Here is a 26,646-nt window from a genome sequence, read left to right as displayed (position 1 = left end):
GCCCAGGTGGATTGGGAACGCCTGTACATTTGGCTACATGAAACCTTGGGACACACAGAAAGCGATGAGCTGGTGCGGCAGGCACATGCCAGGGGGGTGGCCTATCACCCACAAACAAGCCAGAGAGCTGGTACAAGCTTGCACCCTATGTGCTGAACTCAGGAAACATATAACAGAAGGGCAATGGTTTGCCAGACTAAGAGATGGAAAAGTACTATGGGCAACCTGGCAAGTAGATTATATTGGTACACTACCCACCAATAAGCAAGGGTGGAAGTATGTTTTAACTGGAGTGGAAATTGTTTCGGGAATTGGTTTTGCTTACTCAACCCCAGTGGCAACAGGGTTGTTTACAGTCATGGGACTAAACCGCTTAATAGCCCTTGTCCCAACACCCCAGTTTGGGAACACAAATCCATTTACTGCACTCCTATAAGGGAAAAGGAGTCTGGACAACTGCAGATGCAGGGCTAACACCAATAACCATTACTGAGGCTTGGATTGTATCCAAGACCGGCAAACCTTATGTTTTATTCCAGGAAACTGAGGCAATAGCCCTGAACAGTGCTCCAGTGGGATGGATCCCTCCCAATGCTGGTGTGGATCCGGGAAACCACCATGAACTTTTTGTATATGTATACCGCTTGCTGTTGTAGTGCTTGCAACCACTGTTGTTAGTTACAGACTATTGAAATGAGACATGGTACTCCAATTCGCCATGGTCCTCTTCCTCATCCCAACTGCTACTGCTGTACCAGAACACCTTACTTGACTCCTCTACTGGACTGGGAATCGAGTTTGTCCCTCTCAGCCCAAATTACTGGTGAAACAAGAGTGACATCTTCAGATGGGGACTGGTATGGTTCGATGACAGCAACTACCACAGCCCTCAAAATAACTTTGGGGGGAGGCAAGGGAAATGGCAACGGACGGTATGGGATAAGACATGCTGTAACTAAGAATGTAAATAACTCATGGCTAAATTGGTTAGCCCAACAGCTAGAACTTTCCTTAACTCCTTTCCTACACTCTGTTATGACCACTGTTTTAATTGTTTTGATTGTTGTACTCCTTTTCTGCATAACCCAATGTATTGTGCAATGCCTAGTTAATGTAGCTATCTCTTGTGTGCACATTCGATACACAGCACCAGGAAAGGTCCCTAGTCAATTCCTAGATCCTAACCCTCTAATCAGGCCATTGGGTACTTTTAGATTCCTCCAAGGTGGGCAAGAGGTGCTGGAAAACCACCATCTTGCATTCCTGGGACGTGGTGTGTCGTATTAGGGGGTGGAATGTAGCCAGACAGACACCCCCCCCATCACATCCATCTTATTTGCCTCTCTGAGGTTCCTGAAGCATACAGGACAGAGAAGGAGCAATAACATCAGCATAGTCTATGCTGGCTCATCTGATCCTGAGAAGCTGAAAAAAACAAATATGTGGAGAGAGAGCAATTAAGTCAACAAGCTGGCCTCGAGGCTGCGAGAACTGCCCCCGGCTGGCACCTATGTTGATTCGAACACACACACAGTCCCTGGGAGAGGAATTTCCCACTGAGAAAAGAATCCCCAGTAATCCCAATTTAGTTATCTCTCTTACAAGTGTAAATTAAGTTCACAAATCCCTTGTAAGAACTGGTCTCACAAAAGACAGACCAGCCCCATTTGGCATGACAGACAAGAAAGAGAAATACGTGACCCCATGGGTATATAAGATAGGTCCAGCATACACTCACTTTGAGTGTCATTCTACCCTCTCCCTGCTGGTCGGGTTAGGTGTTTGACCTCCCGAGGTTCTATGGGGACGCCCACCTCGTATTTTCGTCTTTCCTAGGAATTGAGGGACCGGCCCTGGCCTGACATGCTGGAGTCGAGAGGCACAGAAGGGGGTAAAAATTGTACCTGGATGTGGTCCTCTGTCTTAAGTGTACACATAGAAAGAGTAAGCTGTTACTTGGTACCATTATTTCTATTTTTTTATCTTTATCTTCTTTGTAACCATTTTTAAGATCTATATTTTGCTAGTAGTTAAGAAATAGAACAATAGCCATTGCAACCATATGATTTATAAGCTTCCTCAAATAAACCTGTAACTGTTTAAGCTTTAACCTGACTCCTCCAGTTGCTGTAATAGAACCAAGCACAATTTAAAAGAACTTCAGCCGGTCATAAAGGGACAGACATAGGGAGAGCTTGGGCGTTTGGATCTGTGTCACTCCCAGATGACAAGATCTGTTGGGGCACCATTTCAGCCTTTCCTAGGCTGCCCACTGCGAAGGAACCCCTGTGTTCTAGCAGCTAAAATCTAAGGTGTAATAAGCTCTTCCTATATAACGGGGCGTCTGTTGACCTGCTGGCCACCCTCTGCAATGGGACCCCGGTCCTAGCAGTAAAGACACGGACCTTTTCTCGGAAACATACACACACACACTGCCCTGACCGTCGGCTGACAGAATTGGCGTAGTCGGCAGGATTGTGCTACTGGTTCACATACAGCAACATGAAGCCTGTCATGATAGACATGGATTTTAGTGGTATAGAGAAAGGGGTTTGCCCAGGAAGGTTGGGGCAACCCAAAATGGGATAGAAAAATGTTAGAAAAGGATTGGGGAAATCCTGAGGAGTTGTGGGTACAGTTCTGTAAGTATAGAACTGCCTGCAAGCTAAAGAATGGGACAAAGCCTGAGTCTGTGGAAAGGAGCCACTTTCCATTTAGCAAGGAAAACAGGATCAGGTCCAGACAAGCAGGCAGAAATGGAAAACAGGATCAGGCCCAGACAAGCAGGCAGGTAACAGATAAGATTGAAAGCCTTGTGGTAGAACTGAGAAAAAGGCAGTAAGTACTAGAAATCTAAACCCTTAAAACATACTTACAAGAGTAATATCTGAAACAAGGCCAGTTTTTATTTTAGAGATAAGAAAGTATTTTAAGAAAAAAAACACAGAGAATTTAAACTCTGCAGAGAATGGAGAGAATTGAGCAGTTGTGCAAATGCTAAAATGGTGTAGATAGAAAACTGTGGTTTCTTTACAGTCATTCTGAAGGGAAAATGGGCCCTTTTTCCAAAGGAATGTCTGTAAATAATCCAGGCACATTTGACTCAAATCTGTACATTTGATTAGAGAGACTGCTAAAAGAACTCTAAAGGGAGGGGGTTCTATTGGAACTGAACTACCCCATTGAATAAAAAGGGAATGTAATTGTTGTACAGCTATGTAGAAATAGTGTAAGAAAGGTTCAGAGAGAATGTATGTGTATCTGTGTGTAGATATATATATATATATAGTGTAAATATATGAAGTTTTCAAGGTCCAGTAATCTTGTTTGTAGGTTTAAAACAAATTGGTTTGGTTTACTTTCAGTCCAAGTTGTTTAATGAAGGTACAGGAAAACTGTAAGCATAAAGAAAGAGTTACACTCTATGCAAAGTTTAATGTGGCTAAGTAGTGTTGTAAACAAAGATTGCACATTTTCCTGTAACATGCCATGTACGCTATAGAATGAGTAAAAACTGCAAACAAACTAAAATGCTGTGAAAGCTCCAAGAGCCACAACAGGTTGTGATTTCCTTTGTGATGTAAATGCCCTAGCTGGCAGCACAAAGAAGCTTTGCAGGTAATAGCTAAGTTTGATTAGCAAACTACCTGAGATCAGAAAGTTCAAATTGTAGCCCTCCAGAAAGAAAGAAAAAGGAGGTATTGGTATTGCTGTTTTAGTCCCAGTAAGAGGTTGGGTATACTTGAAAAGTTTAAATGTAAGCAGTCTTTTAAGAAGGCAGAGAGAAGACTGAGAAATTGGCATTTGTAAAAGATGTTACCCCTTTTTGAACAAAATCTTGCAAAGATTCGGGCATAGCCCTTAGTCTGATCAAGTGTTAACTGCTTGTCCATACAATTTCAGACCTAGAAGACAAATTGGCTAACTACCTGTGGATATGTAAACCCAATGGAGAGGGAAACAGCTGCAGCTTTTGTCTTCTGTGGAAAACCTGTAAAGAGGTGTTCTTCAAAATTGACTGATATAAGAATGCAAACATGAAACTGCAAAATGTAAAAGCCTCTGCTGCAGACGTAGAGAGGTAGAAATGCATGTCCCTCAGTACCCAGACAGAGCTAGATTCCCTTAAGGATGGGTGCTGAGAGTTAAAGCAACTCTCAGATGTATTTATTTTTTCTTTCCTCAGGAATATGCTTAAGAAAAGGACCAGGAGGTATGAGGCTTAGTGAACAAGCTCACCCTCCTTACCTAATTAATAGTAGACAAACATGTGTCATTGGAAAAATTCATTTAGCAGGAATTAGGATGGACCATAAGAAGGAAAAAGCATGTGAAAAAAAAGGGGGGGGGGGAGGCAAAAAGTTTGGAGCTCTATGGCCGTGTCCAGACTCAGGGGTTTTTTCGGGAAAACTAGCCTTTTCCCGAAAAAACTTCCCCTGCGTCCAGACTCAAGCCGCGTTCTTTCGAAATTATTTCAAAAGAACGCGGCTTTTCTTTCGATGGCGGTAAACCTCAATTTACGAGGAAGAACGCCTTCTTTCGAAAGTTCCTCTTTTGAAAGAAGGTGTTCTTCAATGTAAAGAGGCCGTCTTCGAAAGAGAGCATCCAGACTCGCTGGGTGCTCTCTTTCGAAAAAGCGGATTTCTCTTTCGAAAGATCCGCCTGCAGTCTAGACGCGATCTTTCGAAAGAGGCTCTTTCGAAAGATGCTTTCGAAAGAGCCTCTTTCGAAAGAAGCCTGCAGTCTAGACATAGCCTATGGGCATAGTTGAAGGAATAAGGAAAGTAGAGCAGACATTGGAAAGTAATAGGAATGAGACATTTTCTTTGAAAGGACAAAGCAAGTGATTTGAGGGAATGTGAAGATAAAAAGTGGACTCCATGGGAGTGTGGAAGGAATTAAGTGATGGTTGTAATAGGTGAAGGGAAATCTTGTTTTAAAAATGACACCTTGTTTCTTTGCAGCCTCTTCCTTAAGCACTATGCAAATCATCTAGGCAAAGAAACAATCAAATGTAAACATTTTGTCTATGAACACCTTTGTTAAATCTGCAAAGGAAAATTAAGGATTCTACTGAAACTTAATTGGTTAACTGCATAAAGGAATTAGCTCTATATATTGTAACACTATTTTGTAGGTTTCAAATGAACTAGTTTTATTTTGTTTTGGATAATGTCCTCTTGCTTAAAATTGCAAACAGACAAGGCACAAATTAGTTAGTGCTTCTGTTGGGCATTCAACTCTTAAGGACATTTAACTTTCTAGAAACCAAATTATTAGTTTAGAAATTCAAGCTTTGAAACGTAACTGTTTTTTTCTTTCAAGGCTGAGTTGATAACACTTTTGGCTTGCTTTTAAATTCAACATTATATGTGAATACAGGCTGCCTGGCTATTTCAAATGAAAGTGGACAGGGAAGGCTGTTGCTGTTTCAGCAGACACATCCACTGCACCCCTGACCACAAACATAGAAGGAACAGCTCAGCTTGCAGAGCTGGCAGCAATCAATTAGCTTGTGAGGCAGGGGCCAGTACCATCTATACTAACTCCTATGCTGTATGGGCTGGAGCCACCCAGTGGATAACTAATTGGAAGAATAATAACTGGGAAATAGGAAAGCCTGTTTGGAGATTGGAATATTGGAAATGGATATACCAGCATGCAACCCAACATGCCTTAAGCATAAGTCATGTGTCCAAAAGAAACAACACCCTGGCTGCACAGCTAAATAACCTAGCAGATGCAGCAGCACAAATTTTTGCTGCCCAGGTGGATTGGGAACGCCTGTACATTTGGCTACATGAAACCTTGGGACACACAGAAAGCGATGAGCTGGTGCGGCAGGCACATGCCAGGGGGGTGGCCTATCACCCACAAACAAGCCAGAGAGCTGGTACAAGCTTGCACCCTATGTGCTGAACTCAGGAAACATATAACAGAAGGGCAATGGTTTGCCAGACTAAGAGATGGAAAAGTACTATGGGCAACCTGGCAAGTAGATTATATTGGTACACTACCCACCAATAAGCAAGGGTGGAAGTATGTTTTAACTGGAGTGGAAATTGTTTCGGGAATTGGTTTTGCTTACTCAACCCCAGTGGCAACAGGGTTGTTTACAGTCATGGGACTAAACCGCTTAATAGCCCTTGTCCCAACACCCCAGTTTGGGAACACAAATCCATTTACTGCACTCCTATAAGGGAAAAGGAGTCTGGACAACTGCAGATGCAGGGCTAACACCAATAACCATTACTGAGGCTTGGATTGTATCCAAGACCGGCAAACCTTATGTTTTATTCCAGGAAACTGAGGCAATAGCCCTGAACAGTGCTCCAGTGGGATGGATCCCTCCCAATGCTGGTGTGGATCCGGGAAACCACCATGAACTTTTTGTATATGTATACCGCTTGCTGTTGTAGTGCTTGCAACCACTGTTGTTAGTTACAGACTATTGAAATGAGACATGGTACTCCAATTCGCCATGGTCCTCTTCCTCATCCCAACTGCTACTGCTGTACCAGAACACCTTACTTGACTCCTCTACTGGACTGGGAATCGAGTTTGTCCCTCTCAGCCCAAATTACTGGTGAAACAAGAGTGACATCTTCAGATGGGGACTGGTATGGTTCGATGACAGCAACTACCACAGCCCTCAAAATAACTTTGGGGGGAGGCAAGGGAAATGGCAACGGACGGTATGGGATAAGACATGCTGTAACTAAGAATGTAAATAACTCATGGCTAAATTGGTTAGCCCAACAGCTAGAACTTTCCTTAACTCCTTTCCTACACTCTGTTATGACCACTGTTTTAATTGTTTTGATTGTTGTACTCCTTTTCTGCATAACCCAATGTATTGTGCAATGCCTAGTTAATGTAGCTATCTCTTGTGTGCACATTCGATACACAGCACCAGGAAAGGTCCCTAGTCAATTCCTAGATCCTAACCCTCTAATCAGGCCATTGGGTACTTTTAGATTCCTCCAAGGTGGGCAAGAGGTGCTGGAAAACCACCATCTTGCATTCCTGGGACGTGGTGTGTCGTATTAGGGGGTGGAATGTAGCCAGACAGACACCCCCCCCCATCACATCCATCTTATTTGCCTCTCTGAGGTTCCTGAAGCATACAGGACAGAGAAGGAGCAATAACATCAGCATAGTCTATGCTGGCTCATCTGATCCTGAGAAGCTGAAAAAAACAAATATGTGGAGAGAGAGCAATTAAGTCAACAAGCTGGCCTCGAGGCTGCGAGAACTGCCCCCGGCTGGCACCTATGTTGATTCGAACACACACACAGTCCCTGGGAGAGGAATTTCCCACTGAGAAAAGAATCCCCAGTAATCCCAATTTAGTTATCTCTCTTACAAGTGTAAATTAAGTTCACAAATCCCTTGTAAGAACTGGTCTCACAAAAGACAGACCAGCCCCATTTGGCATGACAGACAAGAAAGAGAAATACGTGACCCCATGGGTATATAAGATAGGTCCAGCATACACTCACTTTGAGTGTCATTCTACCCTCTCCCTGCTGGTCGGGTTAGGTGTTTGACCTCCCGAGGTTCTATGGGGACGCCCACCTCGTATTTTCGTCTTTCCTAGGAATTGAGGGACCGGCCCTGGCCTGACATGCTGGAGTCGAGAGGCACAGAAGGGGGTAAAAATTGTACCTGGATGTGGTCCTCTGTCTTAAGTGTACACATAGAAAGAGTAAGCTGTTACTTGGTACCATTATTTCTATTTTTTTATCTTTATCTTCTTTGTAACCATTTTTAAGATCTATATTTTGCTAGTAGTTAAGAAATAGAACAATAGCCATTGCAACCATATGATTTATAAGCTTCCTCAAATAAACCTGTAACTGTTTAAGTTTTAACCTGACTCCTTCAGTTGCTGTAATAGAACCAAGCACAATTTAAAAGAACTTCAGCCAGTCATAAAGGGACAGACATAGGGAGAGCTTGGGCATTTGGATCTGTGTCACTCCCAGGTGACAAGATCCGTTGGGGCACCTTTTCAGCCTTTCCTAGGCTGCCCACTGCGAAGGAACCCCTGTATTCTAGCAGCTAAAATCTAAGGTGTAATAAGCTCTTCCTATATAACGGGGCGTCTGTTGGCCTGCTGGCCACCCTCTGCGATGGGACCCTGGTCCTAGCAGTAAAGACACGGACGTTAAACCTTTTCTCGGAAACATACACACACACACTGCCCTGACCGTCGGCTGACAGAATGTCCAGACTTCCTGGACGCTCTCTCACAAAGTAAGCAGTGATTGCTATGGACAGAATGGCCACCAGGGCACCTGTGCTTTTTCCTCTTCTCTCTTCTTGTGCAAAAAACCCTTCTTCCCCGTCCACACACGCCTTTTTGTGCAAGAGCTCTTGTGCACAAAGTCGTTCTTCCTCATAGAATGAGGATTACCAATTGCGCAAAAACCCCTCTGATCTTTCTATTTACTTGCGTAAAAACGTGCTTGAGGTTTTTCCACAAAAACTCTGTAGTGTAGACATAGCCTGACTGTGAACCCCTGATTCACACTTGTGCACAGGGCTATGCAGAAGAGGTTTTAATTATGATCCTGAACAGGGGAGTGCTTGGGGGTTAGAGATGCAGGTAGGGAACAGACTGAGAGAGGGACCAGATCATGCTTTTATGGTATGAGTGGGATCCATTCCTTTTTTATTCTTGCAGTATAATTCTTGAGTTTTGTTTAGGGTGTGAGTGGCTCTGTGTGTGCACATCATTTCTGTTGAGTGACTCCATCATAATAAACTGCATTCAGAGCACAATACAGACAATGCTTTTAATAGTCTGTAAAGGAATTAGTGTACTTCGTCATAAACATGGCTTTATTTCCAAAATACTTAGAAAAGCCAGGCTTTGAATATATCCCCTTTTTTTTTTTTTTTAGCAGGGAGTGAGTACTTGCCTTTCTGGGATACTTGTAGGGAGCAGTAACCTTTTTCACATGCTCCTGCAGTTCAAGGGCTAATTTTGCTGGGTCATGTAAAACAAAAGCAGGAGCCAGGACAACAAAAGCTTTCACCACCTGTGCAATAAGAAACAATGAACATAAATAGGTGTATTTAATTTTCAACAATCAAAAATACAGCCATGAAAAAACCCAAGTCCCACCCCAAAAGACTGTAATCTTGGTATGAAATTAGACACCTCATTCTAGTGTTTTTTACTAAAGCACTTAAGTAAGTGCCCTGATTTTCAAAGGCTTAGTGTTTCCAGTGGCTTCAATTAATCCAAACTATGGGTACTCAGTTTTGAAAATCTTTGGCTATCAGGCTGAATATTTTCTGACAGAATAAACATCTTACTATTACATTATGTGCGTCATTCCAAAGTATCCAAAAATACTTTACAAACTGAACCTCAGCATGTAGTGAGGCCATCTTTGTGATGAAGAATGACAGCTACATAGTTGACCTGATCACCATCAGAATCAATGTCATTTAAGCAGATCTGTTTGGCAGCAGGGATAAAATCATCCCCTTTCTCAACTGAAGGTTTGAAGTATGAATTGTTCGTATGGCTACAATGGCAACTTCTGGGCTGCAGAAGTGACTATAGACCCCAGTGCACATGCTTTGCATGAGGAGACCAGTAGATCCACCCTGGAAAAGACTTAATGGCCACATTTCCACTAGGGTGGCCTCTCCTGCATTCCCGGAACACTGGACCTTCTGGTACTTCTAGGAATGGTGCAATTCCTCTCCCACCTCGCCAATGGGACCTTGCATGCACACACCAATGGCTAGGGTGGAGTGCTGCAAAATGGCACCTCCATCTGATCCTGGACAAAATCACATCTGGCTTTGTCCCAGTACTGGATGGGGTACTAACATTAGAAAACCTGGGCTGTCTGTTTAAAACTGGATGAATGGCCTGTGTAGCTCCCACCCTGCCCTGCAGCTGCCTCTCTAATGTTGCAGAAAATGCGGCTCTGGAACAGCACAGCTCTCCATGGCCAGTGCAGAATTAACTCTTCTGGGGGCCTGGGGCTATTAGATTTAGTGATGCCCCTTCGGTGGACCCTATAATGAGGGGTTCAGAGCAGTGTTCCCTCTAAGCTGTCAGCTTCACGGGTGATTAATCAGCCTCCTTTCCCCAGTCAGTCAACTCTCCTGGGCTGATTAATCAGCTGTGAAGCCGCACAGTTTAGAGGGAACACTGGTTCAGAAGGTTCCAATTGGGAGTGCAGGCTCTGGGTGAGGTTGAAGATGAGGCATTTGTGGTGCAGGAGGTGGCTCGAGGCTGGAGCCAAGGGGTTTGGGGCATTGGAGGGGGCTCAGGGCTGGAGGTGGGGATGCAGAGTTTGGGAAGGATTTTGGTTCAGGGGAGCAAGTTGGGGTGTAGGCAGGAGTTAGAGTGTGGGAGAAGGCTTAGGGCTGGGGAAGGAGGTCCAGGTGCAAGGGATTATCTGAGGCAACTCCCCTTTGGTGGCACAAATGTAACGCCCCCCCGTAACACCCACAGGCAGATTTGAACCTGGAACCTCTAGAACTTAGAGTGGGAGCCTCTACAGCTTGGCTATAAAGCTAGGTGGCGCTCAGCTTAGGCTGTAGAGCTCACACAGGGTATGTCTACATTACTTGTTAGTTTGAGCTACGTAGGCAAAAGAGTTGCAAACGAGGAGTAACGGTAGTTCGAATTAGGATCTCTAATTCGAACTACCTACTCCGTGCCATGTGTAGCTGCGGGCACAGAGTTTGGACTAAGGGGGATTTAAAAATGGTGGTGCCCAGGAACATGCAAATGAAGCCTGGGATATTTAAATCCCAGGCTTCATTTGCAACTCCGGTTGCCCTCATTTGCGTACCTAGCTCAAACTAACGAGCTAGTGTAGACATACCCTCATTCTTATCTCTTGCTGTAAGTGGTCTAAGTGCCACTACATGGGATAGTGAACCACACCTATCTGGGGGGACCTTTCTTAGCCAGGGGCCCCAGAAGAGAGGGGTCATCAGGCTCTTTGCATGCTGCCCTAAGCCAGCACAGTTGCATCTGCAACTCCCATTTGCATGATTCTGGGCTTCAGGGGTGGAACCTGCTAGCAAGGGAAGTGCACAGACGCAGCTCGAGCTCAGGGAATGGGATGGGAGAACAGCAGGGCACAGAGCTGTGATTTCCTCCCTGCCAGGCAGGGCCAGAACACGGGGGCACTAGTGGCTGCAGTCCAGGGGCCTTGGGCTAAGGGATCCTGCAAAAAGATCTGCACTTTTGTGGTATGTCTACACTACCGAGGAAGATTGAAGCTGCAGCTGTCAGTCTTCCAGGGTTCAAATTAGTGGGTCTAGTAAAGACAGCTAAGTCAAAGTGATAGGGGTACTCTGGTTGATACCAGTACCCCTGCTTTCACGAAGAGTAAGGGAAGCTGAAGTACTGCAGTGTGGACAGCTCCAGAAGCCGAGTTAAATTACTTTGACTTCCTCTATACAATCAATGTAGCTGAAATTGTGTATCTTAATTCAACTTTGTCTTGTAGTGCAGACATACCCTTGGTGGCCCAGAGATCTTTTTGCAGGGACCTCTCTTAGTCTGGGGCCCTTGGATGCAGCCTCTAAAGTCCCTTTTCTTAATCCAGCTCTGTCCATCACAATCCAGAATCTCTACTGAACAATACAACCATGGTTACACTTTCCTTGAGGCTTTCTGGGGTCCTTCCTTTGTCAGATAATCTAGTTCCATAAGACTGAACAGTGTGGGTGCAATGTAGCAATCATACTGAGAAATTAATATCTGTGGGCCAGACCTTGGTTTGGCATAAATGAGTATAACTACATTGAAATACATAGATTATGACTTCAGGGTTCTAAGCCAGTTTTCAGCAGCTAAAGATTTGATCCTTACTCTAAGGCCAGGTCTACACTACATCCAGAAGGTCGTCTTAAGGTACACAACTACAGCTATGTAAATAATGTGTCTGGAGTCAATGTACCTTATTCTGAGCTTGGTGTAGTCTACACAGCAGGAAGTCAACAGGAGAAATGCTCCCATCAACTTCCCTTACTCCTCATGACAGCAAGGAGTACCAGCACCAAGAGGGGCACCCTCGGCATTCAATTTAGACCTTCTAAATCAAATCCCAGAAGATCGACCTCCAGTAAGTGGAGATATAGCCTAGGGCTACGTCTACACTGGCCCCTTTTCCGAAAGGGGCATGCTAATTTTAAACTTCGTAATAGGGAAATCCGCGGGGGATATTTAAATATCCCCCGCGGGATTTAAATAAAGATGTCCGCCGCTTTTTTCCGGCTTGTAGAAAAGCCGGAAAAGAGCGTCTAGACTGGCCCGATCCTCCGGAATAAAGCCCTATTCCGGAGGATCTCTTATTCCTACTTTGAAGTAGGAATAAGAGATCCTCCGGAATAGGGCTTTATTCCGGAGGATCGGGCCAGTCTAGACGCTCTTTTCCGGCTTTTCTACAAGCCGGAAAAAAGCAGGGGACATCTTTATTTAAATCCCGTGGGGGATATTTAAATCCCCCGCGGATTTCCCTATTACGAAGTTTAAAATTAGCATGCCCCTTTCGGAAAAGGGGCCAGTGTAGACGTAGCCATAGTGTCTCTTTATTAGTCTATATGTTATACTTTATTCACAGTGTTTTAATAGCTGTGTTTGTCCCAGGATATTAGAGAGACAAGGTGGGTGAGATAATATCGTTTATTGGGCTAATTTTTGTGAGTGAAAGAAACAAGCTTTCAAACTACATAAATCAGAAGAAGAGCTCTAGGTGGTTCATATTGTTTTTCTTTGCTATTTCTACAATGTTTTTTTATATGTTCATTCACTTAAAAAATAGATAATGTCTAGAACAGGTCAAAATATTTCATCTGAAATGTTAAAATAAAAAGTGATACATTTTTAAACTGAGAAAATTCATTTTTTTAAAAACCAGTGTTTTATGAAAATTAAGAATTTTAAAATTTAGAATTTTGTTTTTCCTTTTTCTCCCTCCCTTTTCTTGTTAGCCACTGAATGCAACAGAATTAATCATGTCCAGGATAGTTCCTTAATTTACTTTTTCTTTAGTCTTTTCCCCTTTATTTTTCCAAAGCAAAGGAAGTTTTGAAAAGTGACAGTGGCATAACAACAACAACAACAACAACAATAATAATAGAAACTAACTCTGACACTCTCCTAAAGCTGGAGAAATTTTGAAAAGTTACAGAACAGAAAAAAAAAGAAAGTGATTGGATCTAATTAATTTTACCACTCTTTGTTGAGTGAGAGAGAGAGAGAGAGAGAGGAGGGTAAACACAAAAGATTTTAAAAATGAATTTTTGTTAAAAATATTTTACAATTTTTTGACAAAGCAAAAAATGTTTCCATGTCAGATTCTGCAATACTGGAACAAAGTTGAAATTCTAAAATTTCTTTGTGAAATTATTTATTTTTCCATTTTTTCTAATACTGAAACCTAGAACTATATTCCAATTTCTTTCATTCTTTCTTGCTGTTATAATTTATTCCAAGCAAATATACTATGCACTGCAGGACTTGTACATTTCATTAAAAGAGTATGTCTTTCTGTATCAGCTCTTTTACCTCTCCTCTGATAGGATCTGGGCTGCTGACAACAGCTGATTCGGCAACTGCTGGGTGCTCTATCAAGGCACTTTCTACTTCAAAGGGTCCAATACGATATCTAAAAGAGAGCATACGCATGAAACGACTGATCCTTTCATGAAAAAGTTTATTTTAATTGTATTTTGCGATACTAAGTGCAACACTGAAAGAGAAACCAGCAAACCTACCAGTAATGTACCTACCCTGAAGAATTAATGATATCGTCAGCCCTTCCAACAAACCAAAAGTGTTCTTCTTCATCCATTCTGCCTCTGTCCCCAGTGATATAAAAATTTCCACGCTCTGTGGAGGCAGTTTTCTCTGGGTTGTCCTGACAATAATCAAACAACATTTCACAAACCTGAACTGATCAAATCTTAACTGATTGTTAGTGAAGTGTAATCCATTCATCTTGCTACAGTGCACTGAAATAAAACATGATCAGGACAGCACCAACATATGTTTCCAAGACCAGTGTATTTCACATAATATTAGGATTTAAATTTAAAAATAGAGCCATGCTGATTAGCAATTCCAGCTGTAGAAATATAGTATGCCTCCGAAAAAAGTGGGGTGGGGTCTTGGGCAGAAGGGGCGGGGCTGGGACAGTCAGTCCTCAGTGCTGCTCAGACGGGAGCAGTGGGCCCCCTCTCTAGCCCTCAAAGCCATGTGGCGCTCCTGGCTTGATGCTCCGGTGGCAATTCAAAGTGGCCCATGCCTCCAGCTTCTGCCACTACTGCAGTAGCACTGTCCCCAGGACAATTGCCCCCTTTGTCCCTCCCTGTCGGCAGGCCTGACTTCAAGGAGGATGTGCATAAGTACAGAAGTAGTTACCCTCCAGAAGGGTCTAGCCACAGAGAAAGAAAACAGCACACATACTACAAGCCTGTTATACTAGCTCTAAACTATGAAACATCCCCATTGGTGTAGTCATGTTGGGGTGCATATGCTGCTACCATTTAGAAGACAAAATGATCTCCAATGCATTGAGATTTCCATGCTGTTGTTTCCATAGTGATATTTAGCTGAGATCACATACACTTCCTTACGTGAGATGACATCTTCAATAGAGGGCAGTAGCAGGACATAAAGACCACACATTCAACATATAGCCAGAACACGTGATGTATATTCTGCAGCAAAATCATGGATAGCTTGCATGGGTGCAGGGGAATATAAAACCTCTGTATGTCCATGGGCAGCCAGTAGTGGGGCAGAGTAGCCTCAATAGGGATATTACATCATTCTGCATCCCTGATGGTGAGTGGGAGGCACTGACCATACAGACCAACCAAGCTGCGTAGGGGGAACAAGAGGTGTATGCTGTGCCAGATATAGATCTGGAGTAGTGTGCTGCCTGTCCCACCTCGTAGCAAGGAGGAAATTGTGAGGTGGAATGGGATGGGTTTTGGGTATGTCTACACTGCAGTAAAACACCTGCAGCTGGCTCATGTCAGCTGATTTGAGCTTGGGCTATTGGATGTACAATTAGTATAGATGTTCGGGGTCAGGTTGGAGCCTGGGTTCTGGGATCCTTTCCCCTATCTATATTATAATTAAACAGCCCCATAACCTGAGCATGGGGTGTGTAAGTCAGCTCAGAAGGGCCAGCTGTGGGTGTTTAACTGCAGATAGACCTATACTGAGAGATCTTGTAACATGCTGGGGAAAATCCTGGCCCCAAACAAGTAAAAGGACATTTTGCCATTGTCATCAATAGAGTCAGGATTTCACCTATGGACTTCTCAATACTTCTGATAAGTGACATGAAGCTTTCCAGAATATAAGAAGTCTCCTTACTAAGTAGCAAGAGAAAAGACAAAATGGCCTTGTAGGTTTGATTCGGATGGCGATGTTTCCTTCTTCTCCTCGAGGCAAAATATTTCCCCAATCATCTACAACCTGTAGGAAATGAAAACATGATTGTTTTAACTGATCCAATGTATAGAATCACAGAATCATAGAACTCTAGAATTGGAAGGGACCTTAAGAGATCATCAAGACCAGTCCCCTGCCCTCATGGCAGAACCAAGTACCATCTAGGTCATCCCTGATAGATGTCTGTCTAACTTGCTCTTAAATCTCTCCAGTGATGGAGATTCCACAACCCCTCTTGGCAATTTATTCCAGTGTTTAACCACTTCCAGTTAGGAAGTTTCTCCTGATATCCAACTTAAACCTCCCTTGCTGAAATTTTAAGCCCATTGCTTCTTCTCCTATCCTCAGAGGACAAGGAGAACAATTTTTCTCCCTCCTCCTTGCAACACCCTTTAGATACTTGAAAACCGCTATCATGTTCCTTCTCAGTCTTCTCTTTTCTAAACTAAACATGCCCAGTTCTTTCAGTTTTCCCTCATAGGTCATGTTTTCTAGACCATTAATCATTTTTGTTGCTCTTCTCTGGTCCTTCTCCAATTTCTCCACATCTTTCTTGAAATGTGGTGTCCAGAACTAGACATGATACTCCAGTTGAGGCCTAATCAACGCAGAGTAAAGTGGAAGAATGACTTCTTGTGTCTTCCTCACAACACTCCTGTTAATCCATCCCAGAATCATGTTTACTTTTTTTGCAACAGTGTCACACTGTTGACTCATGTTTAACTTGTCATCCACTATGACCTCTAAAACCCTTTTAGCAGTACTCCTTCCTAGACAATCACTTCCCATTCTGTGCGTGTGAAATGGATTGTTCCTTCCTAAGTGGATTACTTTGCATTTGTCCTTATTGAACTTCATGCTATTTACCTCAAACCATTTCTCTAGTTTGTCCAGATTATTTTGAATTTTGACCCTATCCTCCAAAGCAGTTGCAACCCCTCCCAGCTTGGTATCATCTGCAAACTCAATAATCGTACTCTCTATGTCATCATCGAAATCATTGATGAAAGATATTAAATGGAACCTGCCCCAAAACAGACCCCTGTAGAACCCCACTTGTTATGCCCTTCCTGCATAATTGTGATCCATTAATAACTACTCTCTGAGAACAGTTATCCAGCCAGCATGTAACACAATTTCTTTACTAGTCACAGCTCTAATATGGGGGACGTGGATGAGAACACCAACCAGCAGTTTTTAACTCTTTTCCTCTCAGATTTCAGATTGAGTTTACTTAGCCAGGAAAATGTAGCCACATACCTGAACATCATAAGGAGGAGATGCCTTTCCCATAGATCCCGGTTTAATTTTCATTCCTTTCACATTGGCACATATTGTGACCTGAATAAAATAAGATTTTTTATTTGTGCAACATAGCAGTGTTCTTGGTGCTTTTAATCTAGCTGACAATGTTCACGTGACAGCTTTAGAGAGGCAAGTCCATGTCACCTCTTCTGAGGGTTTGCATGAGGAGGAAACAAAATTGCCAAGAGATATACAATCTTTGTGTTTCCCCAAACCCACACACAGCTGGAGAGGCCAGCTGATAGGTCAGCATTGGAATCAAGAGGCATAATCCAACTCCACACATTTCAGTGCATCTTTACCACCTCCACTATGCTTCTCCTTTGCTGAGAATGCTTGTGTACTTGGCTGGCTATGTGGGTGGTTCTGTGGACACACGTCTACTTTCCAGAAAAGAGATGTAATGGGACCTTGGTCTTGTAGCATTATTTTGTGTCCAGTCTGAGGGTTCAATTAAAGAAGGGTTGAATTTGGCCTTTAGTGGCTTTCTTATATTCAGCAACTAAATATCTATATACGCATATCTAACTGTGAAGTTGGTTTTATGTTTTCTATTGCAATTCCAAGCATGGCGCATGGATTTTGGTAGTTAATTATGTAAGCAGGGTCTGAATCAATGCTTCCATTACAGACAGCTGAAATGGTTATATAAAAACAGTTCACTCAATTTGCTTAGGCCTGCTAGATATTCAACTGTTAGAAGGTGTTTTGCCCATTGTAACCAATTTGGCTGTTGTAGGGTCACAAACTGTGTTAACACTAAATGCAGAAAATGAAAGATATGACCACCAATGCTTGCAGTTATTGAGGGAAGGCAGAAAAGTCAGACTGTGTTTAACTCAGTTCAAAGGAAAGACCCTGTCAGTGTAAATACACTTGAATGGACAGAGGCTCATCTTCTAGATCCTAAATTAAGCTGGAGAGGGAGGTGAGCCAGCAGGCTGCATGCCCTCCAAGCATGAACTGTAAGACAGGTTCAACCTGTTTCTCCCCATTGTTTCAATGCTAGAGTTAAAGAAAGGCTCCTTAAGGTGTCTCTTTTGTATGTAAATTTATTCCAGTGGATGCTGGAATCTCTTGTGGCTGGTCTGGGCTTTAGGCTAAGAGCTGAAATCACTAGGTTTGGCCCAGAGCCAAATTCACCACAAGTCAGCGGAAGATGCAATGAGCAGCCAGGAGTGTGGCAATGGAGAGGCAGTGGCAGCGAGAGGCAACAAATGGCCAGCAGAGCAGTGCCAGAGGACAGTGAACAGGTGGATGGTGAGGCTATGTCCACACTGCCGAGAAAAGTTGGGAAAAGATACGCAGATTGCAAACCACAATTTGCATATCTTTTCTGCTTTTTTTTTCCCAAAAGAGGCTTTTCTGAAATTTGACCTGTCTACGCAGGGCCAAATTTCAGAAAAAAACCTCCTCTTTTAGAACATCCCTTATTCTTCTCACCGAGAGGAATACAGGGATGCTGAAAGAACACATCTGCTTTTTTGGAAACTGTTCCGAAAAAGTGGACGCTTTCCTTGGATGTGGCAGAGCGGTATCCCGGAAAAGCTCTACAGTCTAGAAATAGCCCAAGTGACCAGCGGAGTGGGTGAGATGCCTACTACTCCTCCCTTTCCAACACAGGATGGAAGGTGAACTGTTCAGATCACCTCTGAACTCTGGTCTGCCCTGACCAAGGACAGCGATGGTGAGTGGGGTGCAGAGAAGGATTGGGCATGTGAAAGGGACACTTACATTGCTGGGCTTTAGAGCTTGAGAGGAAAAGGACATTGCCCAACCTACCTGAGTGGTTTTGGTTATGAACTCCGTTTGTGGTGTTTTCCCAAATTAATGCCACGTTACATCCCTCCCCTTTTATTAAAAGTTTCCTTTCCACACACAGGCTATGTCTACACTACAAAGAAAAGTCAGAAAAAGATACACAAGTTCCGAAACCCAATTTGCATATCTTTTCCAGTTTTTCTTCTGAAAGAGCCTTTTCCGACATGTGGCCCATCTATACGGTGCCAAATGTTTGGAAAAAACCCTCTTTTGGAACATCCCTTCTTCCTCATAGAATGAAGTTTATAAGGATGATGAAAAAATGCATCTACTTTCCGAAAAGCATCTGTGTTCCTTGGACAGAGCAGAGCTTTTCTGGGGTACCTCTGGTAGCCTGGAAAAGCTCTGCAGTGTAGACATAGCCTCAGACTCTGTGTTTGTGACTCGGGAAGCATTGCTTCCCAGAAGCACCCAGGAGTATTGTGTGAATTTCCCAGGTGACAGTGTGGGGGCTTGAGACAGTTCTGTGATGGATGGATGGAGTGGAACCCCTAGATATTGAACCCAGCCATGGCTACTGCTGATGCTACGTGGCAGAAGGGTTACAATTACTTGTAGGTTCTCTTTCTCAAAGCATTGTTCCAGTTCAGCCACAAGATACTGGGCTTTAACTAAAAATCCTTAGGTGAAATTCTGTGGTGTGTTTTGCAGGGAAGGGGTCAGACTTGATAATGAAAATGGAGCATTCAGGCTTTAAAGTCTGTAAGTCTTGTTACATTGATTGCATAAAAACTCAGTATCTAATATACCTTTAAAAGTGGTGAGGAGTCCTGTGGCACCTTATAGACTAACTGAAGTGTAGGAGCATAAGCTTTCGTGGGCAAAGACCCACTTTGTCAGATGCATGTATCTGACGAAGCGGGTCTTTGCCCACGAAAGCTTATGCTCCTACACTTCAGTTAGTCTATAAGGTGCCACAGGACTCATCGCTGCTTTTACAGATTCAGACTAACACGGCTACCCCTCTGATACTTAATATACCTTTAGCTTCCTTAACAACTGTGAACTATGTAAATTCCCCTCTCTTTCCCACCGTTTGCGAAGCGCACCATGCCCATGCCAAGTTACATTGTTACAGATTATCCCGTGATAATTAATGCAAACATACTGTTTCTGTCTGGCCATAGCCTTCATAGATATCTAGACCTGTTTGGGTTTTCCATTGCTCCATCACTTCTGGATTGAGTGGCTCCCCTCCAGTCACACAGTGACGCAGACTCATGAACTTGTAACTTGAGAGGAACAGAAATCAATAAGAATCAATAATCCTACAGTTTTCAAAGTACCACAGATGTCTTTAGCTAGTCAACCTCCCTCAACTTTAAACTGTTTACATGTGCCTCCAATCTCGTGCCATTTCGGAAAATTTAAATAATCATCATGCTGTAGAAAATTGTACTTAGACTCTTAGATCATCTTAGGTCTTGATCCCATTTCCAGTGAAGTCAACTCAAAGCTTCCATTTGCTTCAATGGTACCTGGATGGGAATCCCTTCCAAGTAAAATCTTTATGGAGATCAACAGAAAAGAAAGAGCAGCTGTTTCTTGGAAGAGATAACTTAAGAAAACACAGATGATCTCAGCTAACTTATACTACTGAACAAGCACACTATGACAGTGGAGAAGAACAGAGGGTTTGTATGTCTGTGCTCAGAAAAGTAACCCACTGGTACCAAGATCTTACACCATTGTGTGGCTTGTTCTATATTCCAAAGCCAAAGAAGTGCAGATAAAATGTATTTCCTAGAAACAATGGGATTTAGAGGCTGCAGATTCACTTTGATTCACTTCCAAGACAAGAGTCAACTGTGACAGGACTAAAACATGTATCTAAGAACTGCTCTTCATGTTACAAGACTGCAGAATGTGAGGATCAGCTCTGAACAAATTGCATTTGTTATCCAGTATGTAACAACTGCTGAGAAGAGCCATACACTATGTAAATCTGAGCTGAATATTTCTAGAGAATAGCATGTAACTGGGTACAACTCCCAAATAAATATCAGTTTATGAGTGGCCCATTTTTAAATGCTCATTTAATTTTAAAATAAATTTGGTACCAGAGTACCAGGTGAAAGTAACCCTCTGCTCTGAGCCACCCCCCAGCTCTGACTCCTACAGCCCCCCCCATGCACACCCAGCCCCTGTCCTGAGCCCTTCCTTTCACTCCTCTATCCCTGCCCTCTGCACCCTCCCACACTCAGCCCCTTGCTCTGAGCCCCCATGCCCAAAGCCCCTCCCTCAACTTCTGCACCACCCCACATCCCCACCCCCTGCCCTGAGCACCCTTCACTCCACTCCACATTTAAATTTCTTACACATGCTGTTGTACTGCAACTCCCAACCCACTGCCCTGCCCCCCGGGAAGGTGTGATACAAGAGTACCTGTAAGAAATGTTAGTTACTTTCACCTCTGTATGGTACCTAATTTGCCGGCCCTTAAATGGGTATAACTCTCATTCAGTGTTGCCTAAAACTTGATTTTATCTTGCCTCAAGATACCTCTGGGCCTTAAAACAAACTCATGTATGAAGGCAGCTTCACTTGCCCGAACTGGTTTGTTCCTCCTTATTGTATATCCAAAGATCTTCTTCTGTATTGCACAGAAATGGAATAGGTAGGGCTTTTATTGGCGCTAGGATTCCAGCACATTTTCTCTCATTAGATTGACCTCGTAAGAAGGGTCCATTTAAAGCAGAAAATAAAGTGAAAACAATATAGTGAACCAAATGATGAGACCTGACTTGTCACTAAAAATGTTTCCTTTTCTATTACAAGTCAGAAGATGTAAGGTACCTGGTAAGGCCATGCTGCACAAGCATGCAGTAGGCAGTTGGTGCTGTGCAGAAAGTGGTTATGGGATATCTTGACAGTGTCTAGAAAAAATAAAAATTGCAAAGTTACCATAGTAAAGGAAAAGGACAGATTAGGGCCCGATCCTGCAAACATATGAGTGGCTAATAGGACGAGCAACACCATAGAAAACACCATCCTGTTCTGTTTTGTTCTATTCCACTCAGTTCCTAGACTGTACCTACTACTGTGGTACTGGCATGTCTAAAATTTACATGTAGTGGCCAAACTTACAGTGGGGAAAAGCCATGGACTTGAAAAGAGGGGAAGAATTTGGCCCTTCTATTCATTAAGAAAAACCAGTAATGTCTCAGGAGCTGTACCATTCAGCCCTGTTGCTGTAGCAATCACAAGTACTCACCCACAAACAATCTTGAGGAGATTAATGATCACACTGAATATCAGGGCTGCTAATTACTTCCCAGGGCTACTACAGTCTAGATTCAAGGAAAACCCTGTTAATTGGCAGCAATGGGACTGGATGAGCCTTTCCCAGACTGCTATTTGAGAAAACAGGCTGGCCTGTCTACAGAAGATGCTGATGTGGAGGGGAGTGGGTGACGTGGCCGGCTTCCTTACACACAACAGGGAGAAGTGGACCTGACAGTCACTATTTGAAAATCCAGGGTGAGAGGGAGCAGACAGGGCACTGCCTGCATAGGCAGTAAGTTATATGGGCCCATGGTGCCTGTGCTCCACCAATATCCAGGAACGTGGGCCTGGCTGTACCAGTGTTTGGGCTGCTATTTTCAGAGCCATCCTGTCCATCGGATGGGCCAGGCAACTGGGCCAGGCAACTGCTCCAGGCTCAGTGCATTCGGGGCACTGAAATTCAGGGGACCCAGAGTCCAGAGCAGCAGAGGGTTTAGCAGGAGGCCTGACACCAGCAGCAGTGAGCAATCTGGCCCCAGTCTACTCTTTTCCTCAGTCCCTGTTCCTGTTCCACACTCTGCCCCCATCTTCACTCCACTCCTTCCCTCAAGCCCTGCCCTGCTTCTTTCTGGCCTCTCCACATTCCCTGGGGGCAATGCAGGGAGCGGGTGGGGTGGGGTGGGGTGAAGCAGAGCAAAGCGAGGCAGGCTGAGGCCGGGTTGCTCATTGCTTCTGGCACCAGCCCTCCCATTAACTTCCCAGGCCACCCTGGAACCTGTGTCCCTTCTGAAGTGCGGGCCTGGGGCAGTTGCTCCTGTCTATCCCTTGGACAGGGAGGTTCTGCTTAGACCCAACCTAGACATCACCAAAAATTATACAAACCTGGCACCCATGATTGCCTGCCCCTTTCCTCAGAAGGCACCAAATATAAGTGCAGTTGGAGCTGTTGAGGGGAAGTGCTATGTCAGAGGGCCAGCGAGTACTGGATTCTGAATTGTCTGGGTCTGCTTAAATTGTGCAAAATAGAAATACAGTCCGCAGTGTGAATTGGTATTCTTACATTCGCGACAGTTGCTGGTTCAAACTGCGGCATGTAGTGTATAAAGACACACGACCCGCAACTCCAGGGGGAAAAAAGGCTGCTCCAGGCTGACTTGACCCAGCCTGTGTCCGACGTGTTCCAGAATATATCTGAGGGAGTCAGATTCAGCCAGTACCTGATAATGCAGAGGGAAAGAATTTATTTACTGACAGAGGCTGCCGCATGCAGCACAAGAGAGTAGAATGCAAGTTACAGGATAATAAGGAAAAAGGCCTGGAGGCCTCATTTAGAAGATGTGTCAATGAACCGAGTTCACTGAATAGCACAAAATTCATAAAAAACAAAATTTGAATGCACAGACCCTTCCTTCCTTCATCACCCATCTTTTTTCTTTCCCGCTCTCTTTTCACACTGACTGTTTTCTTCTAAAATGTGTCATTTACAGCAGTGGACTCAGCTCAAAAGCCTGGATCTAAATCTAGAGAACGGAATGCACCATTTGGAGGTTCCCCCACACCTAGATCAGCTAAATCACAGGCTCTTTCTCTAGGAGTCTGAAGGAAATGGCTTCTCCTGACTCAGTCATGTAGTTATCAATAAGGTTGAAATGCAAAATACAAAGAGAAGCTTCAGAATGATAGGTACCCAGACAGGGCTGCTTCAAAGCTCACTGAAGTCCACAGGGGTGCTTCAGGACTAGGGTGCACAAGAAGTTTGCATCAAGGCTTCATTAATACAGATCATTCTCCAAACATGTCTGATCCTAAGTGCACCTGAGATTCAACTCAAGTAGTTAGCAGTGGCTCTGATATTCTCCATATATGATGTTCAGGACCAATGTTCTTTTGCATAACAGATTTAACTTGATTTCCAGAGGTGCTCTCAGTGGCCATCATTAGTACCTGAATGCTCCATACTTTTGGAGACCTCTGAACATGACTGTGTTTTCTGCTTGTGTTGTCTGACATGTGTGTCAGTTCTTATTTCAGTTAAAAGAATATTCCAATATTGTGCAATAGCTGGAAATGAAGGTAATGCTGATATAAACAGAAGAAAGACATGGGCCAATATCTCTTCTTCACTCAAGCAGTGATAATTTGGGGGAGGGAGGGACATTTGGCACTGTGATTAGTGAGATTTCTAAAATGTTCATAAAATGTCACTCTCCTTATGAAGCAAAAATCAAGAGGCAAGATCTTTGGTTGGTGTAAATCAGCACAGAGACATTGGTTTCAAACAAGCTGTGACAATTTACACCAGTTGAGGATCTGGCTCAGGAAACTTTTGTTTTAAAGAAATGCCCATGTGCTATTGAAAAACAGCTTTATCCTGTTTTTTTTTTGTTTTTTTTGTTTTTTGGCAAGTGGAATAGGCACTTCCCCTTCCCCTTAGGCGACAAATCATTATTACTGATGATCTGAATTGCAATTTCTAGCTGCAGAAAACTTTTTAGTGTGGTTTTAAGGGAGGAAAGCAGGTTTCTTTTGTTACTGAAAGACCCAATTTTGTAAGATTTATACTGTCACTGCCTCCTTCCTCTTTGACAAGGGATCTTGTCACTAAGCCAGTCTTGGACCAGTTATGGGTTATACCTGCCACTGACTGTGAAGCCTAGGCCGTAACTGCTGTGGGAATGTTCAACCATTTTGGGAGGTCCTGTGCTTCCACTGGTAAAATAGATAAGCATTGGGTCTTGACTCTTTGTCTTGATGCAGTTATGGTCAGCAGGTGCCACCCTGTGGAACACATAATACTGGACAGTCATTATATGCACTTCTTTGACAAGAGCCCACAATAGTTGCTAGGGTTCAGATAGTGACAGAACAACACTGGGTTCAGTTACTAGTCTTACAAAATAAACAACAGCACCAGTTATGGCTCTGGAGAATACAGCAATACAGACCAACTGGGGGTTTCTGTTGTTCACATGTCTATGTAGGAGCTCATGGGATCTAAGATGTGAGAATGAACAGTATATTCTTGTGGCTTTCTCTATAATTACTTGCTAAGAGCTGTGCCAGGGCTCAGTGTTGAACAGCACTTAAAAATAGTCACAAACCCACAGAGCTCACAGTCTAAGGTTCTGAGCCAAAGTCCAGTGAAGTCAAGAGGATCTTTCTTTCTGCTGACTTCAGTGGGCTTTGGATTGGACTTTGAAAGATAGGCACAGAAAAGATAAATTGCAAAGGGAGGCTTCAGGGTGGTAATTGCTCTAGTAACCTCTCTTCTGTGGGCATTGTAGAACTAGTAGCACACTGTGAGAAGGCTGTGGCCTAACAAGGGGGTGGGTAGGTTGTCTGTCTGCCTGTCTCTCTCTCACACACACGACACTGGTTGTTTTGACAGAATGGAGTATGGGGGAACATGCAAAGACAGAGGGTCTCAGGCACAGGCCAGGAGCGGGCCCTGAAGGTAAGCATGAGAAATTGAAGTAAATGTAGTAACTAGAATGAGCTAGTGGAGGGATGGTGACACTTTTTATACACATCTTCCAAGGAGAGCAGTGGAGGCAGAAAACCTAACTGGTTTCAAGGCTGAGCTTGATACTTCTATGAAGGGGATGGCTAGGGCCGGATTAAGGGGGGGACTAGCCAGGCAACTGCCCGGGGCGCCAACCTATGAGGGGCGCCTGATGGCAGCTGTAAGGGGCGCCACGTGCCCAGGGCTGGGGGCTGCACAGCGCCCCTTAGAGCTGCTATCAGGAGCCACACAGCCCCTGGCCCTGGGCGCGCGGTGCCTGATGGCAGCTCTAAGGGGCGCAGTATGCAGGGGCCGTGCATGCGCTGTGCGCCCGGGGGCAGACTCTTAGCCTATGAGTCTCTGCTGGAAATGGATTATAAAGTGAAGGATATTTCATCAGTTTAGCAACATCATCTAACTGACACACGTTGCTTTTGCTTAATCTCGTGGGGCATTGCTAAAACAGCCAATACCTACTTGAGTAGCTCTTTGAAGTTCAGCCACCCATCCCTGCTGCATTCAGAAACGATTAGCTTGGTTTTCAGAAACTGGCAATCAGGCGAGACAGAATCCACTGTAGGCGCCAGCGTATCATTGGTTATGATGCACTTGGCCTTCGAAGCCTGGAGTCTATAGAAAATGTCTTTGGCTGTTAATTGGGATGTCCCTGGAATAAAGACAATTCCTAGACAAGAAAAACAACATTATATTCTAAATTGTGGATACATTTTTAAAATGTTTTCAGCAAGATGACAGTAAGCACCCCAGCCACAGAGAAATGGACTCACTTTGAATGATCCCACTCCTCAAGGAATGCACAGGAAGGTCATATTGACGGTTTGAAGGTGAAGTCCATGTTAAGAATGAATAAGCAACCATTTTACATTGTGACTGGAGATGGGCCTGAGTTACCAAATCTCAGTGAAGAGCTTGAGTACCTCAAAATTGAGGATGTTTAGATCTGGGGTTTGCTGCAGCCTGTTTAAGAGTGCCTGGTGTATCTTTCATGTGACAGTCCTTTTAGTACACCGCACAATGCTACTAGCCTTTGTCACAACAGCATCCCATTGTTGGCTCATCTTTAATTTGACATCCACCATAACACCCCCATCCTTTTCAGCAGTACTGTTGCCTCGCCAGAGATTCTCCATTTTGTATTTATGCATTGGAGTTTTCTTCCTTTGCACTTGTCTTTGCTGAATTTCACCTTGTTAATTCAAATCCACCCTCAAATTTATCATGGCCTTTTGAATTGCCATCCCATCTTCCAAAATGCTCGCGACCCCTTCCAGAGACAAATTTTCTAAGCACACTGTCCACTCCATTATCCAAGTCA

At 43.8% G+C, this 26,646-nt stretch overlaps 2 protein-coding genes across 5 annotated transcripts in view; one reads left to right on the top strand and one right to left on the bottom strand.

Moving 5' to 3' along the window:
• The window catches only part of LOC102446448 (acyl-coenzyme A synthetase ACSM4, mitochondrial), a 57,446-nt gene that overhangs the window by 17,277 nt on the left and 13,523 nt on the right, over positions 1–26,646 (bottom strand). For both annotated transcript variants that reach the window (XM_075899414.1, XM_006123137.4), the window contains exons 4-13: positions 25,788–25,995; positions 24,443–24,586; positions 22,869–23,025; positions 21,380–21,459; positions 19,692–19,815; positions 16,718–16,798; positions 15,380–15,481; positions 13,783–13,910; positions 13,559–13,658; positions 8,928–9,047 (exon numbers count right to left, since the gene is read on the bottom strand). In XM_075899414.1, the coding sequence (XP_075755529.1) occupies positions 8,928–9,047; positions 13,559–13,658; positions 13,783–13,910; positions 15,380–15,481; positions 16,718–16,798; positions 19,692–19,815; positions 21,380–21,459; positions 22,869–23,025; positions 24,443–24,586; positions 25,788–25,995 (1,244 nt within the window). The remainder of the gene's footprint in view (positions 1–8,927; positions 9,048–13,558; positions 13,659–13,782; positions 13,911–15,379; positions 15,482–16,717; positions 16,799–19,691; positions 19,816–21,379; positions 21,460–22,868; positions 23,026–24,442; positions 24,587–25,787; positions 25,996–26,646) is intronic.
• PDILT (protein disulfide isomerase like, testis expressed) overlaps positions 24,621–26,646 on the top strand; it is a 57,795-nt gene continuing 55,769 nt past the window's right edge. For 2 of the 3 annotated variants that reach the window (XM_075899420.1, XM_075899419.1), the window contains exon 1: positions 24,621–25,262. In XM_075899420.1, the coding sequence (XP_075755535.1) occupies positions 25,205–25,262 (58 nt within the window). In that variant the 5' untranslated portion in view covers positions 24,621–25,204. The remainder of the gene's footprint in view (positions 25,263–26,646) is intronic. The other variant, XM_006123136.4, reaches the window with a different exon arrangement.

Source organism: Pelodiscus sinensis, chromosome 16, assembly GCF_049634645.1.
Source record: "Pelodiscus sinensis isolate JC-2024 chromosome 16, ASM4963464v1, whole genome shotgun sequence".
Taxonomy (NCBI): domain Eukaryota; kingdom Metazoa; phylum Chordata; order Testudines; family Trionychidae; genus Pelodiscus; species Pelodiscus sinensis.
The sequence above is the reverse complement of the archived record's forward strand: the minus strand, read 5'-3'. Positions and strand labels throughout refer to the sequence as shown.